Source organism: Saccopteryx bilineata, chromosome 3, assembly GCF_036850765.1.
Source record: "Saccopteryx bilineata isolate mSacBil1 chromosome 3, mSacBil1_pri_phased_curated, whole genome shotgun sequence".
Classification (NCBI taxonomy): Eukaryota; Metazoa; Chordata; class Mammalia; order Chiroptera; family Emballonuridae; genus Saccopteryx; species Saccopteryx bilineata.
Window position 1 is genome coordinate 286788882 of NC_089492.1, and position 19457 is coordinate 286808338.

The window sequence follows — 19457 nt, forward strand, 5'->3', positions numbered from 1 at the left end:
ACTGCTTTCTCATATGTGCCTTGACTGCGGGCCTTCAGCAGACCGTGTAACCCCTTGCTCGAGCCAGCGACCTTGGGTCCAAGCTGGTGAGCTTTTGCTCAAACCAGATGAGCCCGTGCCCAAACTGGCGACCTCGGGGTCTCCAACCCGGGTCCTTCGCATCCCAGTCCGATGTTCTATCCACTGCACCACCGCCTGGTCAGGCCTTAAGCAATTTTTAAGAAAACATTTTAGCAGTTGCATACTATGCAGCCACATGGCTGTGCTATATATATATATAGTCTACCAGAAAGTTCTGTTCGTTTTTGGAATAAAACAAAATACAAATTTTTCTTACCGTCAATAAACTTTATTAAAGAATATAATTGCCATTATTATTAATGATTTCTTGCCAGCGTGAGGGCAATTTGTATATCCCATTTTTGAAAAATGTTTTATCTTTTGATGCGAAAAATTGAACCAGTGCTTGTTTGATATCTTCTTCATTTTTGAATTTTTTGCCCTTCAAAAAATTTTGTAAGGACAAAAGCAAGTGATAGTCAGAGGGTGCTAAGTCTGGGGAATATGGTGGATGCGACAGACATGCTTCTGTAGCATTTCTTCCTTGTTGAAATTTGTAAAAATTACAGTGGCGTAAATGAACTTTATCAGTAGTCATGGGTACACTATCACTTCACACATGAGACTAATGTGAATCAACTTTGTTTTAGTTAATTTGCTGTCAGTATGTATACATTAAGTGATAAAAATAGAGAGGCACACATGCGCCAAATAAACATGCTTACGTGTCGAAACTTGTTGTGATAGAAACGGACAGAACTTTCCGGTAGACCATATATATATATATATATATATATTTTTTTTTTTTTTTACCAGTCCTTTACCATTGTACATTCATTCCTCATTTTTGTTATTAATCATAACAGCAGCAAACATTTGTTGAGGTCCTCCTCTGAGCCAGGTCTCTTGTCAAGGATGTCCCAGTGAATCCTCATGATGGACCTGTGAGGCAGGTGCTGTAATGGGCCCACTTTCAAGATGCATCAGCAGGCTGGAGAGGTTCAGTGACAAGCTCAAGGTCAGTGTGGGTCCAGGGTATGCCACACGTTGAATATCCTTACGTAGAAATCTTCATTTACTTTAAGATAAATTCTAGGACTAACTTACAGGCCATATGCATTTTTTTGTTTTTATTTTATTTATTTATTTAAAAAAAATTTTATTTTTTTTTACAGAGACAGAGTGAGTCAGATAGAGGGACAGACAGGGACATACAGACAGGGACGGAAAGAGATGAGAAGAATCAATCATTAGTTTTTCATTGCGCATTGTGACACCTTAGTTGTTCATTGATTGCTTTCCCATATGTGCCTTGACCGCGGGCCTTCAGCAGACCGAGTAACCCCTTGCTAGAGCCAGCGACCTTGGGTTCAAGCTGGTGGGCTTTTCCTCAAACCAGATGAGCCTGTGCTCAAGCTGGTGACCTTGGGGTCTTGAACCTGGGTCCTCTGCATCCCAGTCCAATGCTCTATCCATTGCGCCACCGCCTGGTCAGGCTATTTTATTTATTTTTATTTATTTATTTTTAGTGAGAGAGAGAGATAGACAAGGACAGACGGACAGGAAGAGAGAGAGAGGAGAAGCATCAACTCATTGTTGTGGCACCTTAGTTGCTCATTGATTGCTTTCTCATATGTGCCTTGACCGAGGGGCTCCAGTTGAGCTAGTGACCCCTTGCTGAAGCCAGCAACCTTGGGCTCAAACCAGTGACCTTGGGCTTCAAGCCAGTGACCTTTGGGCTCAAGCCAGTGACTATGGGGTCATGTCTATGATCCCACGCTCAAGATAGTGAGCCTGTGCTCGAGCCAATGACCTCGGGACTTCAAATCTGGGTCCTTGGTATCCCAGGTTGATGCTCTATCCACTGCACCACCACCTAGTGAGGCCATATGCATTTTAGAAAAAGATTTTATTTATTGATTTTAGAGATAGGAGAGAAAGAAAGGGGGAGGAGCAGGAAGCATCAACTCACAGTAGTTACTTCTTGTATGTACCTTGACTGGGAAAGCTCAGGGTTTCAAACTGGCACCCTCAGTGTTCCAGGTCGATGCTTTATCCACTGTGCCACCACAGATCTGGCTCATATGCATTTTAAAGCAGAGCAGTGTTTTACGTGAGAAACAGGTATGGTTTATGCGGTTAACGTGATATTTCAGAGGGCACAGAAAAAATTTGGAAGTTTTCTACTGCTTTGTTGTTCTGAGCTCTGCAGTGCCTTTCAATGTGCTCGTTATCTGAGGGCTCCAGTCTCTTTCTGCCCCAGCACTGCACAGGGGACAGGGCACCTGCGAGTGCCGGTCCCAGGCCCCCAATGCACTTTGCAAGGGCCCCCCATAGCCAGTCACCTGTAGAACTCTCATCTTCATGTAGTGCTTCATATAGGCCCTTGTCAGGGTGTCTCGAGGCCATGGACGACCCCGTCTAGACATGGCCCATGTTGCTAAGGAAGTTCTTGTCCTTTCTCTTCCCCTCCCATTGGCCCTGGGAACTGGTGCTGGCACAGTGGCTCTTCAGGCATGTTCCAGCCACCTCCTGGTCACACTCTTTCTGTAAGAGACTTTCCAGGGAAGGTCTCCAACCTGGAGCCAGCTGGGCTGTCTCAGGGCTCGCTGGCTTTACCCCTCGGAAGCTGAGGCTGCTGGCTCAGGGCTTGCTTCCAGGGAGCCTAAAATAGGTCATTTGGTCTCAGGGTTACACTGGAACCTTGGTGAGGTAGCCATGGCCGTGGGTTAACCAGCAGGGAGCCAGCAGCCCCGGGGGTGGCCCACCGTTGCTCAGTGCTGCACAGTTGCTCACCCCATGTGACCCTTTTGGCACCCTTGGTGAACGTGCTGGCACCGTCTTCTCCATTTACAGCCAGCGTTCTCCTGGAGTCTCTCGCACACCCTTCCAGCCTGTGCATTCTTGCTTCCTCCACGCCGCATTCCCTGGCCTCGCCACGGCTCTCCCTGCTGCTCCTGAGCTGTGTCTCCATTACTATGCACGTCAGAAGCCCCGTGGGGCCAGGGTCTGCGTGGTGTTTGTCCCACAGTCCAACTTGGGCACAGGGCTGGGGTTTGCTGGGACCTTGCATGGACCAAGGCTCCTTCCAGAGGCTCCAAGTGCTAACAAACTCTGGACTGAAATTAGTCAGGCCCGAGAGGATTCCACTCTATGGGATGGGAAGCTAATCTTTTTTAACTTTAATCAACACTTACATGAGAATTACCTGTAACCTAATAATAAAATTGAACCAAAAAAATCACATGGAATCCAACTGAAAAATCAACCAGAAGGCCTTGGTATGTGGTAATTTGTGTTGTAGAAAATAAAAATCCAAGAAAGGGTAAGGAATGTGCAGAAACGCAGGCTGGTTGCTCAATTCCATGTTCCAGTTCCGGCCTGTGAAGGGCGACTCCTACGTTTCCTTCGCCGGTGTAGTGGGGCCTGTGGTTTTGGACCGAGAACATGGGCTTGCTAGCCCCTGTGTAGGGCTCATTGACTCCCAGACACCCCACAGAGGCGGCCTCGGCCTCGGACCAGGGCACCAAGGGGCTGCTCTCCCAGTGCTGGGGCACTGGCCCTCATGTTAGCCCATGGATCTGTGTGCCAGGCATGGTGCCAGGTGACAGTCCCACCCTTGAGCTGCTGGTCCAGCAGGGCAGACACAGGACAGATGTGTAAAGAGCTGTGGGCATGCAGACCACAGGAGGACTGATCCCGAGAGAAGGAAACTCACCTCTGGAGCTGTGGGAAGGAGGTGCCGTTAGCTGGACTGGAAGCATGCGTGGGTGTGTGTATGTGGGATGCCTAGGGGGGACCACGTCACAGGCCAAAGGTGCCCCTGGGGCCTGCCCAGCCGGAGCGTGTGCTGAGTGTCTACGTGTCCACCTGAGGGACCTGCGTGGCAGTTGCCGGGTGGGTGGTAAGTGGCTGGAAAGGCAAATGAGCTCAAGACAGTTTACTATGAAGACTGCAAGGGGTGGCCATGGCCTGACGAGGAGATGCTATGTCCATTGTCTTCCACTTAAAGTGAGTGCTGGGGAGAGGCCAGGGGCGGAGGGGAAGGCAGGGCGACAGCTGCAAGGTCCCAGTGATGTCAGGGGGAAAGAGATGCATGTGCACTTCAGAGGCAGGACATTTAGGGCTGAGAGCCTGTAGGCTGACTGGACGGGTGGGGATGGGATTGGAGATGAGGTCCCAGTGTGTGAGGTGGGTGGGGTTCTGAGTGGGAGGGGCCTGTGCATGTCCCGGAGGGGTGGGTGTGTGGGTGCAAGGCGCGAACAGAGGACTGGGTGTGGGTGTGAGTGTGGGTGTGGATGGGGCACGGACTCGGGTGAGGCTGTCCAGGGAAGGCGGGCACAGTGAAGGACAGGAACTCAGCATAGCATGGAGGACAGCGGGAGGGTCAGCAGGGTCATTGCCAGGATTCCCTGAGCTTATAATTAAGAGGTCAGTGGTGGCTTTTTTCAAAACAGTTTCTCTGGAGGCCGGGGAGGGAGTGAGAAGCGAGGAAGTGGACGCAGGAGGACAGATGTCTCTTTCAGAATGTGTGCCGAGAAGGGACAACAGCTCAGGGTGGGGAGTGGAGATCAAGGGACAGTCTATAGCAGTGAGTTCTCAGAGTGTGGATCACAGATGACTACGCAGGAATCACCGAGCATACTTGTTTAAAATGCAGGTTCCTGGGCCCTGCCCTAATCAGATGGGCCTAGGAATCTGCATTTGAAATAACCCTCCAGGGGATTCTGATGCCTGCTGGAATTTGAGAACATGCCAGCACTTTGAAGACCTGGTCATTTCTGACCCCTGGAGAGATCTACGCACTCCTCCTAGACTCTGTCCCTTTCCTGCACAGCCAAGCTCTCTGGTCTAGGACAGCTTACACTTTGGGAGATCAAAGAATTAGAGAGAGGAGAATGGGTACCTCCCTCATCTGGGAAGACAAACCCCAGAGGTAGAGTGTCTGTGCTGGGATTGGGGAGTGGGTGTAGAGGGTGGGAGGGGGTGATGTAGGTTTGGGGGAGCAGGTCTGGGATGAGAGCAGGTGTGTTTGGCAGGGAGGATCTGGATTAGAGAAGAGTAGGTATGGTAGATCCCAACTTGGGACCTTACAAAAGGCTGTTTGTGATGCTCTGTGCTGTAGAGGTTGTCCTGGTTGTTCAGATGTGTAGGATAGGTGCAGTTCGTCATGTTTTGCAGATGAAAAAATGGAGGAGGATGTGCCAGGACTTACTCTGCATTACACAAGTAGGCAGGGTCAGGCCCAGAACCAGGCCCTAAGGTACTAAAGTCCACAGAGATAGCCCAAGCCTGGGAAGGGCCTGCAATGGCTGGTCAGGAGGCCCAGCACCCCTGCTGGGAGCTGGCTCCAAGCTCTGCCACCATGTACCCCACCTTCCAGCAGCTTGGGTGCCTGGAGATGGGTTGTCAGCTGGGAGCCCAGTAGGTGCCTCCAAGTCTGGAGCCTGCTTTGGCTGCTGAGACCTTGGTGGATCAAGGCTGCTGTCGCCATGGCAACCAGTATCTTGTTGTCTTTGGGTAAAAGCCATCCCGTGGGAACTTTGAGCACCAGAGCTGAGATGTATAGAGCCCTTAGGCTCTTAAGCTGTGGCTACTAAAAACAGTGAGTACTGCCCAGCCAGCCAGAGTTTGTGTGGGAGGAGGCCTAGTCCAGGGTGGTGCTTGAGCCCTCTCCCCGTGGAAACTTTCCCCCGTGGAGGAGCATCTGGGAACTTTTTCCAGGAGTCTTGCCACCTGGTTCATTTCCCCAGAGCTGGCAGCTGAGCCGTTGCAGTTTTTAGTAGCCGGGTAGCAGACTCTAGTTGGTATTGACAGCTAGTCAATGAGGTCATTGGTGAAGAGGCGCCTCAACCCAAAATCATATGGTCAGAGAAAGGGCAGACGTCAGGAGTGTGTGGTCATGTTCCCTCCCTAGCCTGTGGCTGTGAGCATGGAGTGTGGCCGGGCCTGACAGGTTGGGTTCCCTGGACAGCCTTGAAGCGCTCAGCCATAGTCACCACCCTCTGCTGTCTCCCGCTTCCAGTAGTGTGGGAATTTGGAGACTGGGGCTTTAGGGTTGTATTTCTGCATTTCTGAGACCTCAGTGGTTTGCCCTCATTCAGAAGGTGTTTGGCCCTTTAGGAGGTCAGGGTCAAGAGATCCCTGCCCCAGCATATCTGACCCCGGAGTAGTCCTGGGAAGCCCTGGCCAGCGAGGGCTGTCAGGGTCTCAGAGGGGCTCCTCTCCTCAGAGTACCTGGTCATGGGTGGCTGGGCTTGGAGGAGCCCATGGCTCCAAACTGGGTGATATGGGCACCCCTCCCCAAAGCTGATGCTGCTTCTGGGAGTAACCCCTTTTCTCTGGTGACATCTCCAGGACTATGTCTTAGATTGTGGGGCCAGAGGCTGGCGGCCTTTGGGAGCTGAACCAGGCATGTTGTGCCTTGTGTCCATTTCCTGTGCTCAGGGCTGTTCTCTCTTCCCTACCGCCTCTGAGTGGCAGTTCTGAGCGGGACTTTGCGGGGTCTGGAGCTGGGAGGGCTCTGGGGTCAGTTTGTCTCCCTGCAGCCTGGTGCTTTGGTGGAGCGGTAGAAGCTGTGCTGTCACAGAGGGCTGGGAGGCCTGGCCCTTCCTTCCTTACCTGGTCACTCCGATGAGTCCCTCCTGGAGAGGGAGAACATTGTTGGGAGCTGTCCCTGTCTGCCCTGAGGCCTGAGCCTGCTCCTGTGAGCTCCAAGACAGCTCGAGCTCCTGGAAAAGTGCGGGCGCTCCTCCAGGGTTTCCCAGCCAGGCCTAGGGAACGGGGGAGTGCCCTGCTTCAGCCTTAGGCCTCTGGGCTGCGGCCAACTCTGGGTCCCTCTGGCCGTTGTTTCTCACCCCCATCACTGACCCCGCTGTAACCTTGGAGCTGGAGTATGTCTTGGCGATTCTGGGAACAGACTGCGGTGTCTGGTATATTGATGATAAGATCCCTGAAAGACATTAACTGAGAGTCCGAAATGTCAAGAGTGATTGTCCAGACGGTGGGGGTTATGTCTGAGTGCCTTGGGGGCTTTCTCCAAACCACACTGGCTCCTGCACCCCAGTGCCCTGTAGTGAGCCAGGCTTGCTGATGGCAATGTGTAGATCCCTCCAGTCAGCCCGGACGCAGGCCCGGGCTGGTGCTGGGGTGTGGAGCCTGTTCTGGGCTTTCCATTGCTGTTGTGAGTCCATCCTGAGCTTGCAGACAGACCAGTGACCCCATTGTCTGATTCCCGCCCCCGGCTAGGGGCCAGCTTCCCTTTTGTAAGCTCCTGAATATTTGTCATTTTTTCTCTCCCCACTCACGTGACTGGGCTCTGTTAAAGGGGCAGAGCAGTCACTGGGCGTGGCCTGGGATCGCCTTCTGGGTGCCCTGCCCTGGTTCAGAGCTATGCCCTCCCCATCATTTTGGCCCTGCTTTCCTCAGCCAGTGAGGCATGGGACCAGGGAAGTGTCTGGCAGGCAACGGGCCAGCGCGAGGGTGGGGAATGGGACAGGTGTCTGGGGGTGGGGCTACTCCCAGGGTGTCACTTGTTCCATGTTGAATTTTCTCCAAGGCACCTTGGGGCTGCTTTTCTGTTGTTTTCTCTTTATATCCTGGGCCTTGGTTCCATTCTGATAGGGATGGGTGGATTGATCCAGTCTCTGCCCGGAGGTCTGAGCAGCCACAGTGCTCTGGGTGACTGGGAAAGTCAGTTCTTCCTGGAGAGGAAACGGTTGTGTGTAGTGGTGGTGAAGGCATGGACGTGGTCTGTGTCCAGTCCGCCCTGTGCCACCGACTCACCAAGTTGATTTATCTCTGAGCTTACGGGTTCTTCATCTATAAGATAACAATTCTTCCCGTATCTCAGGAGCTTTCCCTAGTGCATTGGATATGTGAGTAAACAAGACAGAGTCCCTGATCGTATGGAACATACTTTCCAGTGGGGATACAAAGATCACATCAGTATGTAACTCTGGGTGTGCTGAGTGTACTGAGGCAGACTACAGTGGCCTGATTGACATGAGACACCATTGGTCAGGGAGGGCCTGAGGAGGGGATTTTGCGCAGGGACTGGCATGAAGTACAAGAGCTGTGAGATAGACTTAGGGAAGATTATGAGGCAAAGGAAGCAGCAAGTACAAAGATCTTTTTTTTTTTTTTTTTGTATTTTCCTGAAGCTGGAAATGGGGAGAGACAGTCAGACAGACTCCCGCATGCGCCCGACCGGGATCCACCCGGCACGCCCACCAGGGGCAACGCTCTGCCCACCAGGGGGCGATGCTCTGCCCCTCCGGGGCGTCGCTCTGCCACGACCAGAGCCACTCTAGCGCCTGGGGCAGAGGCCAAGGAGCCATCCCCAGCGCCCGGGCCATCTCTGCTCCAGTGGAGCCTTGGCTGCGGGAGGGGAAGAGAGAGACAGAGAGGAAGGAGGGGGGGTGGTGGAGAAGCAAATGGGCGCTTCTCCTATGTGCCCTGGCCGGGAATCGAACCCGGGTCCCCCACACGCCAGGCCGACGCTCTACCGCTGAGCCAACCGGCCAGGGCCAGTACAAAGATCTTGAGGTGCAACTGCTTGTGCCTGAGAGCAGCTAGGAGGCCCATGTTGCTGAAGTGGAGTGAGGAGGGGTGGGTGGATAAGAGGAGGTAAAGAGGCATCCAGAGGCCAAATCATGTTGGGTTTTGTAGGCCAACATGTAGAGTTGGAGTTTACTCTGTGTGAGGAGACGTCTTATAATAAGAAAGCTTTAAAGCAGTGGTCTCCAACCCCTGGGCCGCGGACCATTTGGTACTGGTCCGCAGGGAAAGAATGAATAACTTATATTATTTCCGTTTTATTTATATTTAAGTCTGAACAATGTTTTATTTTTAAAAAATGACCAGCTTCCCTCTGTTATATCCGTCTAAGACTCACTCTTGATGCTTGTCTTGGTCACGTGATACATTTATCCGTCCCACCCTAAAGACCGATCCGTGGCCCAAAAAAGGTTGGGAACCACTGATTTAGAGAGTTTTGAGCAAAGGATTGGCAAGTTTGACCTGTGTTTTTCCTTCTGACTACTGTGTGGAAAATGGACCATCAGGGGCCAGAGAGGGAAGGCAGGAAAGGGAGTATAGAAGGCTAGTGAGGGGTAGTGGTCTGGACCAGGGTGGTGGTAGGGGAAATGGTGATGTAGTCAGGATATATTTAAAAGTAGGTTCGCCTAACTAGGCAGTGGCACAGTGGATAAAGTATCAGCCTGGGACACAGAGGACCCTGGTTTGAAACTCAGGTTGCCAGCTTGAGCGTGGGCTCACCAGCTTGAGTGTGGGATCACCGGCTTGAGTGTGGGATCATAGATATGACCCCATGGTCGCTGGCGTGAGCCCAAAGGTTGCTGGTTTTAGTCCAAAGTCCCTGGCTTAAGCAAGGGGTCACTCACTCTGCTGGAGCCCCCAGTCAAGACACATATGAGAAAGCTATCAGTGTACAACTAAGTTGCCACATCAAAAAATTGATGTTTCCTATCTCCCTCCATTCCTGTCTGTCTGTCCTTATCTGTCTCTCTGTCTCTCTCTCTTGCTAAAAAGAAAATAAATAAAAAATAAAAGTAGGGTCAGTAGGACTTGCCGCTGTGTTGTATGTGGAGTATGTGTGGGGAGGGTGGGGAGAGCAGGAAGACCCAGGGTTTCTGGCCTGGGCAATGAGAAAATAGAAGAGCCACCAGCTGAGATGGGGGAGGCTGTGGGTAGAGCAGGCTTGGGAGCTGCGCCTTGACATTCCACCAGCAAAGAATGAGGGTTCTGATTTCTCCACATCCTCACTAATACTAGTTATTGTCTCTTTTTGATTCCTGCCATCCTAGTGGGTGTGAAGTGGTGTCTCATTGTGGTTTGGGTTTGCATTTCCCTGATGACTAATGATGTTGAGCAGCTTTTCATGTGCTTGTTGACTATTCATCTATCTTCTTTGGAGAAATGTCTATTTAGGTTCTTTGCCCATTTTCAAAATTTGGTTGTATGACTTTTTATTATAATTTTTTTTTTTAATTCAGTGAGAGGAGGGGAGGCAGAGACAGCCTCCCGCATATGCCCCAACCGGGATCCAACTGGCAAGCCCACTAGGGGGCGATGCTCTGCCCATCTGGGGCCCTTGCTCCAGAGCCATTCTTTATTTAGCGCCTGAGGCAGAGGCCATGGAACCATCCTCAGCACCTGGGGCCAACTTACTCCAATTGAGCCATGGCTGCAGGAAAAGAGAAGAGAGAGACAGAGAGAAGCAAGAGGGAGATGGGTGGAGAAGCAGATGGGTGCTTCTCCTGTGTGCCCTGACTGCGATTTAAACCCAAGACATCCACATGCCAGGCCGACACTCTACCGCTGAGTCAACTGGCCAGAACTGACTTTTTATTATTAATGAGTTGTGTTATTTATATATTCCAGATACCAACCCCTTACCAGATATTTGCATTGCAAATATTTTCTTCCATTCTATGAGTTGCCTTTTCACTCTTTTAATAGAATCCTTTTAAAGCAGTAGTCCCCAGCCCCCGGGCTGCAGACCTGTACCTGTCTGTAGGACATTTGGTACTGGTCTGCAGAGAAAGAATAAATAACTTACATTATTTCTGTTTTATTTATACTTAAGTCTGAATGATGTTTTATTTTTTAAAAAATGACCAGATAGATTCCCTCTGTTACATCCGTCTAAGACTCACTCTTGACACTTGTCTTGGTCACGTGATACATTTATCTATCCCACTCTAAAGGCCAGTCTATGAAAATATTTTTTTTTTTCATTTTTCCGAAGCTGGAAACGGGGAGGCAGTCAGACAGACTCCCGCATGCGCCCGACCGGGATCCACCCGGCATGCCCACCAGGAGGCGATGCCCTGCCCCTCTGGGGTATCGCTCTGTTGCGTCCAGAGCCATTCTAGCACCTGAGGCAGAGGCCACAGAGCCATCCTCAGCGCCCGGGCCATCTTTGCTCCAATGGAGCCTCGCTGCGGGAGGGGAAGAGAGACACAGAGAGGAAGGAGAGGGGGAGGGGTGGAGAAGCAAATGGGTGCCTCTCCTGTGTGCCCTGGCCAGGAATTGAACCCGGGACTCCTGCACGCCAGGCCGACGCTCTACCGCTTAGCCAACCAGCCAGGGCGAAAATATTTTCTGACATTAAACCGGTCCATGGCCCAAAAAAGGTTGGGGACCACTGCTTTAAAGCATAAATAATGTTTAATTTCAGCAAAGCCCTGATCATCTATTTTTTTATTACTTGTGTTTTGATATTACTTTGTCATATCTAAGAAACCATTTCCTAACCCAAAGTCATGAAGATCTATTCCTATATTTTCTCCTAAGGTTTTTATAACTTTAGCTCTTATACTTAGGTCATTGGTCATTTTGAGTTAATTTTTGGATATGGTGCGAGGTAAGGATTTAGTCTCATCCTTTAATGAGAATATCCAGTTGTTCCCACACCATTTGTTCAATTCTTTCTCACTGAGCTGCCATGGCACCCATTTCAAAACTTAATTGACCATAAATGGGTCAATTCATTTCTGAACTCTCAATTCTGTTCCATTTGTTACTGACAAGTTTGAGTTCTTATCTCTGAGATAAAAGAATTTAGACCAGGGACACTGATAAAAGCAAAGGCAGACTTCTTGAGGCTCTGTAGTGGGCAAAATAGTTTTACTTTTTCCTTTCCAATTTGGATGCCTTTTATTTCTTTTTCTTGCCCAATTGCCCTTGATAGAACCTTCAACACAATATTGAATAGATATGGTAAAAGCTCTTAAAGGGGAAGAGCTTTCAGTGTTTCATCATGACATGTGATAACAGTTGTGAGTTTTTAGTAAATGCCCTTCATCAGATCAAGGAAGTTCCTTTTATGCCTGGTGTATTGGATGTTTCTTATCATGGAGAGGTGTTGAATTTGGTAGATGTGTTTTCTGTGTCTATTCAGATGATTATATGGTTTCTGGGGTTTATTTCTATTCATTAATTGATTTTCTGATGTTAAACCAACCTTGCATTCCTGGGATAAATTTCATTGGTCAGAGTATGTAATTATTTTTATGTGGTTTTTTTTTTCAGTTTGCTAGTATTTTTTTTAGTATTTTTTCATATCATAGGTATTTTTAATATCTATATTAATAAGAGATACTGATCTATAGATCTTTATTTTTATTTTATTGACTGATTTAAGAGAGAGTGGAAGGGAGAAAGCGAGAAACATCAATTTGTTATTCCACTCATTCACGCATTCATTGCTCGACTCCTGCCTGCCCTGACCAGGTATCAAACCCACAACCCTGGGACAACACTCCAACCAACTGAGCCACTGGGCCAGGGCTGTAGTTCTTTTTTCTTGCAATGTCTTTTGTCTGGTACTGGCCCTTTTTATCTTGTAGTGTGTTAGAGAGACTGATCAGCTTCTCCCTCCTGTATGCACCCCAACTGGTGGGAAGAGAAGGGCGGAGCTCCTCCTGGGTGCAGACAGTGTCAGCAGAGCACCAATGGCTGGACATGGCCTCACCTGTGACACAGGATAGGAAACCTAGCTCCCTGCTGGAGGCCGTGGGCTGGGCCTGCTGCCATGGGCATCTGTGCAGTGGCTTCCTGTTCTGAGCCCAGGATTCCACAACAGGGAGAGCACCCAAGAGAGACCACGTGCTGACCTTCAACAGAGAAGGGCTGTGGTCATCCTCTGAGGTCCCTCCTGGCTCTAAGGCTCTCACAGCCTGAATCGTGATAACTAACTGAGCAGCTCACCATCCCTGTTAGGTAACTGGCCCACAGTTCATAGAGAAAAGGAGAAGGAAAGGTGCGTTCTCCCCTAGAGGCCCACCAGGGCCACGGTCAGGCCCTCGCTGAGTGAGAGGTGCCGGGCCAGCTGGTGGGCAGCATGGCTCAGAGTGCTCTGGAAGGGCCGACCGCCTTGGGTCTCAGAGGAAAGCAGATCCCGGTGGTGCGGCCTGGACCAGCATGGTCCCTGAGCAGAGCCGGGTCTGGGGAGGCTGCACCTCTGTGGGCCCTTTCCGCACCTGGCCCAGCAACAAGGGGGCAGCTCCAGGAGTGACAGCTGCAGTTTCCAGCCTTCCCCACCCCAGGCAGGGATGGGGTAACCAGCTAGCAGTGTGGCACGGCGGCACTCTGGCAAATGCCCTGCTTCAGGTGTCTTGTTAAATAGTCATTGGAGTCCCTGTGTGACCTTGAAGAGGTTACTTCCTTCCCCAGCTCTCAGAGTGGGGCCTAGGTACACACTGGGCAGCTGTGGTGTTGGGAGCCCTGGCCCCTGGGTCTGGGCTCCTCCAAGAAGCCAGTGCCATTCCCTCCGCCAACTCTCCATTCCCCCCATGCGCTGAGGCAGCAGGTGCTGTTTCTGTGACTGCAGCTCAGGACAGAGGCCCAAGATCCCTGTGAGAAAACCTCCGAGGCGAGCCAGGACAGGCCAGGGGCAAGTGGGCTGCCACTGCTCATTGCAACCCAGGCGTCCTGTGCTGACAAGTTCCCTCTCATGGCCTCCATCCAGCCCCCCACTAATGAGCGAGCCAGAGTAGCACAGGAAAAGCGGCATCTGTTAGGTAATTGCTCAGCTGCCGCAGGTCTGATGTAATCCTGGAGTCCGTGGTTGCTAGGAAAAATTCTGCTGCGGTGATAGTGCCTGGTCCTGGGACTGAGGCGAGAACAGACTGTCCCTGAGAAGATGGGGGAAGGATCTGTAAAGCTTCCCAGGCAAAGGAATCCCCTCCCAAGGAGTCAGACAATCTGAGCTTCTTTCCAGAACCGTATTCCCCTTTTCAAGGTGAGCTGCTGAGCAGCGCATCAAGGCATGGTGAGTGTTCCAGCACCTTGTGCTCTGGTGCCAGGTGGAAGGTGCCCTTCTGCCCTGTTCCACCCTGTAGACAGGCTCTCTTCTGCATCCCCCGTGGCGGGCTGCCCCTCTACTGTCCACGAGGCTGGACAGTTAGGACGGAGGTCAGCAGGAGGCTGCAGTGTGAAGGACAGTGCCCTGGGCTGTGGACCAAGCGGCCACCCCATGCCTGGAGGGCGGGGTCTCATGTTCTCCCCAGCGCTGTTGTTCACAGGCCAGAAGTTGCACTGCGCGCCGCCCACCACCCGCCCTTCGGTGGCCTTTTGTGTCTGCTGTTCTAGTCCTCCCTCCCGGGAGAATTCCTCCAGTTAGTACAGAGGAGAAGTGTGTCATAAAGGCCACGGGCAGCTGACTGTTGTTCTGGTCGCATCCAAGAAAAAAGAGCCCTAAGACCTCCCCTAAGCCTGACCTGTGGTGGCTCAGAGGATGGAGCGTTGACCTGGAATGCTGAGGTCACCCGTTTCAGGCACATTCAAGAATCAACTACAATCTGATGCTTCTTGCCCCACGTCACCTCTCTTTCTCTGAAATCAATAAAAATTCTAGACTTTAGAAACCAGATTTTAAAAAGATAGAAAAAGGGAGAAAGTGGCAGGACTCAGGGAGGGCAAAGCCCAGGAGGCGCAGTGGGACCTGCCAGTCCCTCACCTGCCCTACAGGGTCTGCAGCTTGGTGGGCTCCTTCTTGCCTCCTCCAGCAGCTGTGGGTGGGGGAGGCAGGTCAGTATTTCAGGCGCTTTCCCTCCTCCTCCTGCCTTTTCTGGCTGCATGTCAGAACCTGTCTTTTGGAAAACAAGACAGAGGAAGTGATTTCATGAGCGCCTGGACCAGATTCTCACATCCATGATTAAAAACAACAATCATTAGGATTATAACCATTATCTATCTCAATGGGAGCCACCCCAACTGCTGGCTGGAAACGGGTCTGCCCATGCTCCTTGGCACAGGTGTTGCGTTTGGCCAAAGGGGAGTGGCTATTAGAAATCATAACAAGCAAGGTCCTTCAAAGGGATCAAGACAAGAGTCTTAAGAAGAAAAAGGGAGGTTCTGGCCTGACCAGGTGGTGGGCAGTGGATAGAGTGTCGGCCTGGGACACTGAGGACCCAGGTTTGCAACCCTGAGGTCACCAGCTTGAGTGTGGAATGTAGAAATGACCCCATGTTTGCTGGCTTGAGCCCAAAGGTCACTGTCTCAAAGCCCAAGGTCACTGGCTTGAGCAGGGGGTCACTGAATTGGCTGGAGCCCCTCGATCAAGGCACGTATGAGAAGTGATCAATGAACAACTAAAGTAACACAACTATGAGTTGATGCTTCTCATCTCTCCCTTTTTCTTTGTCTGTCTGTCTGTCTGTCTCTCTAAAAAAAAAAAAAGAAAGAAAGAAAGGAAGGAAAAAGGAGGTTCCAAAGCTTTCGTGACTTTGGAGCAAGAGATGTGCACAGGGCCCTGCTCTAGGACCAGCAGCTCTGGGTCCTCACACACCCCTTTGAGCCGTGTCGCCTTGAGCAAGCCTGGGCCTCAGCCTTCAGCCCTCAGTCTGCTGCCCGCAGCCCTGGCAGGCTGCAGGGAAGGCCTAGAGGAGAGGTGGGCTTCCTTGAAAGTACCTCCTGCTCGCCAAGCACCTCACTGGGGTGGACTGACACTGCACCTGAGGACCACAGCCCCCTTGCCTGGCCCCGGGTTGCAGCCCGCTGCTCGGGGCCCATCCAGCGATTCTTTCCCCCTGGCCTGCAGGTGCAGAGGACGTGGTGATGGCGTTTTCCAGGTCGGAGACAGAGGACCGGAGGCAGTAGCTACAGACCCCGTGGAACACCCTGAAAGCTGGCAAAGGCCAAGAGATCTGTGTGGACCTCCTCCGGCTGAGTGGCAGCAGGTCACCTTCCCCACCCTCTAAACCCCACCTCACCCCACCCCACCGCCACTCGGGGGGCTGGCATCGAGGGAAACACCAGTGGTACAGTTATGATTGGCTTAAAGGGACGGACTTATGATTGGCTGCAGGAAGAAACCTTTTTATTTTTAAATCTAGACCAACAGAAACCTTTTATTTTTATTTCTGACTCTTTTTTTTTTTTTTTTTTTTTTTTTTTGGTGCCTCAGTATATGGCTTCCCCAGGAAGCTCTCCGAGCTCTGGTGCTTTATTTAGGTCACTTTTTAGGAACGTGAAGAAGTCTGATTGGCTACTCAAACTGGAAAAGGATTTTGATTGGCTGGCTAATGGGAAACTTTTTTTTTCCCTTTGATTGTCTGCAGGTGTTCTGCTGATAGCACCAGCTTCTCTCTCTCTTCTGAATGCTGAAAACAGGGTTTGGGACATTGGTTGTTATATTTGACTTGAAAAAAAAAGAAAGAAATCAAGTGAGCTTTGCAATATTTATTACACAGACCTTGCTGCTTTCACGTGTTTTGTTTGTGTTTGCATTATCTGTGTTTGGTTTCCCATTGGCTCACCCATGAATCTCGTTGCCGTGGCCTCCCTGCAACCCCGCTGCACGCAGTCCTTCTGCAGTCCGGGGTCCACTGCAAAATGCATTTGCTTTAATGACCACTCCTGGCACCACCAGCAAGGAGACCTGAAGACCCCAAGCAGGGGGCCCCTGAGGAGGTTAGTGTTGTCCTGAAGGAGCAGCCCAGAGCTTAGAGGTGACCGACCATTAGCCAAGTCTTATGTGCATCACTTCCAAGAGTTGGCAGCCAGCCAGCTTCCCTGGAAGAGAAAGGAATTGAGCTTCCCTGGGCAGCTCTGTCCTTCTACCACGCCCTCCTCCACGTCCCACTCCCTGGGGCCCATCTGGGGCCCCTCCTGTGAAGGGCTGAGACCCCACAATGCAGCACAGTTCTCTGCCTGGGAGTCTGGACCCACACAAAGACCCCAGCTGGAGGCTCACAAAGCCTACAAGTCCTTTGGCTCCAAACACCCACCCCTGACCTCCCCCAGCCAGGCCCTCCAGGCGTCTTTCACTGGGACAATAGGTCCTGGCCAGCACCGGGCTCTCTCCTCCCGGCCTGTGCCTCTCACAGCACTGATTTCTGAAGGGTCTGTCCACATCAGCCTGGAAGGGAACGGCGTCACAGTTTGTTTATGAAGTGCTGTGCTGACCAAGGGCCGCCAGACTGGTCCTCAACCCTGGCCCCAGAAACATTGCCGAGCTGCGGTCTTTGAATGGCTGGGGGTACCCCACGTCTTCCCAGCTGCCCACCCGCGCATCTCTCACAGGAGTGGGGTCTGCGTGGGGAGTAGAGGAAGATGCAGGCCTCAGGGATGGAAGCCTCCGCCCTCCCCTCAGGTAGATACCCATTCTTGCCCTGGTAGCCAGAGCCAGGAGAAGACTCTCAGCCACATTGCCCCTTCTCGGGGCTTGGGCACGGGGGCTGCATGCCACATGTCCTAGGCCCGAGCCCTGGGGAGCCCTGGTCAGAGGGAGGTTCACACTGGTCAGAGGGAGGTTCACACTGGTCAGAGGGAGGTTCACACTGGTCAGAGGGAGGTTCACACTGGTCAAAGGGAGGTTCACACTGTGCTGAGTCTTGCTGCAGAAGGAGGACTCGAATGTCACAGCCTAGACATCATGTCTTCCTCCGCACATGGGCCCCTGGCTCTGGTCAGCTGGCTGTTAACTGCAAACGCCATTGATCCCCAGGGTCAAGGACTGTGGGAACCCCAGCAGAGGCCTCAGAGCATCTTCCTCCAGGTGGTGGCGTGTGTATGCATGTGCATGGGTGAGCTCACACTCATAAGCACACTCACTCAGCTTGGTGGCCTGTAGCTCCAGCTGAGCCTGCAGGGAAAAGTGAGTTTTTTCAGTCCTCCCCCCAGGCTGTAACATCTGTTATCAGGTGTAGGTGCCAGTGTTGCTGGTCGCCTCCTCTCTTTGTACCTGTAGCTCCTACAAAGGGCCATGTCCTGGCTCATGTGTGTTCTCTGCCCCAGCCTGTCCTTGTCAAGGTCACGGGCCTCCCTCTTGTGACAGTGATGGCCCTGATCACTCATCTTCTGGAGAAGTTAAAATGTTGCCATGGCTTCTTATTTCAACTAAAAATATATCTGTTGGAGAAAAAAATTAGCAATAAAGATTTTTAATAGCGTGGTGCGTGAGCTGGGTTCTCTCCCTCAGAGTTGGTTGCGTTGCTGATTTCCACACAGCATACAGGCCGTCCTGCTGGGGCCCCCTCCTCCAGAAGGAGGTGGGGGAGGGGCAAGAACACCAGGTTGCTAGTTGACTTGTCTGTGATCTATAGTAGAGCTCAGCATCTGGAAGCATTTCTGGATCGACCCAGCCCAGCTGACAGAGCTCTAGGAAGGCTGAGCCCCCTTTTTGACCTGGAGATCCCTAATATCATCCTAGATTAGACTGAGGTCCGTAATCTTCCGGCATGCCCTTGTTTTCCATACTCTTGAGCAGACACTAAGCATCCCATGAGTTGTGGGGACTCTTCTGTTCTAGACACTCCAACATCCTGTGTGACAGCAGTGGGTCTCAGAATGCTTGTAACTAAAGTCCACACAGAATGCCTGTCCTTTCCATTGTCCCAGAAATAGACAAGAGTTGTCGGTGTTCAGGTTTAATTCAAGTTTGGAAGCTGAAGTCATTTCTGCATTAGGAATTTTGATTTGGAAGCATTTTCTAGATTTTTTTTTTTTTTTTACAGAGACAGAGAGTGAGTCAGAGAGAGGGATAGACAGGAACAGACAGACAGGAACGGAGAGAAATGAGAAGCATCAATTATTAGTTTTTCATTGCACGTTGCAACACCTTAGTTGTTCATTGATTGCTTTCTCATATGTGCCTTGACCGCGGGCCTTCAGCAGACCGAGTAGCCCCTTGCTGGAGCCAGCAACCTTGGGTTCAAGCTGGTGGGCTTTTCCTCAAACCAGATGAGCCCATGCTCAAGCTGGCAACCTCGGGGTCTCGAACCTGGGTCCTCTGCATCCCAGTCCGACACTCTATCCACTGCGCCACCGCCTGGTCAGGCTCTAGAGTTTTTCATATCTACCCTCATCATCCCATTTAGTCTCTCTTTTTTTTTTTCCTAATTACATAGACTCACTGCTTCTATTTCCTTTTCGAAGAGTTTCACTGGATGCTAAGTGCTGTGTGGTGACAGATGGCACCATTGCCATCATTCAGTCTTAGTGTTGAGACAGCCATTGGGGTTGTCTAGCAGCCCATGCAGTATGAGTCCCCTCTGCAACGTCTCTGAAAAGCACTTGTCCCACTTTTGCTTGAATACCCTGGGGAACTCACTATCTCACAAGATAATGCATTCTGTCTTCAGATGGTCATCATCATATCGAGTTGGTCCACCTTTCTCTGTAATTTTCTTTTCCAGAAAGGAGTTTACAGTTATTGGAAGACAAAACAAGACGGCTATGTTAACCAGAAATTACACAGAGACACATATCAAGGGTTCACATTAGATGTAGAATTCACCCACCCTCACCCCAGTGTTCTGAGTGGCACTATGTATGGGTCATTAACCATGGAGTTAATTGGCTCTTCTGAGCTGGGCCATTGGGCAAAGAGGGAGGGGCTGGCTGGCCCTGGTCCCACCTGCCCCGCC

General features: G+C 51.3%; 1 protein-coding gene across 2 annotated transcripts in view; it reads left to right on the forward strand.

Annotated features, from left to right (window-relative positions):
* CTNNBIP1 (catenin beta interacting protein 1) overlaps positions 1–17939 on the forward strand; it is a 57199-nt gene extending 39260 nt beyond the window's left edge. For both annotated transcript variants that reach the window (XM_066270499.1, XM_066270500.1), the window contains exons 5-6: positions 15629–17320; positions 17363–17939. In XM_066270499.1, the coding sequence (XP_066126596.1) occupies positions 15629–15687 (59 nt within the window). In that variant the 3' untranslated portion in view covers positions 15688–17320; positions 17363–17939. The remainder of the gene's footprint in view (positions 1–15628; positions 17321–17362) is intronic.
* The last annotated feature ends 1518 nt before the right edge of the window (positions 17940–19457 follow it).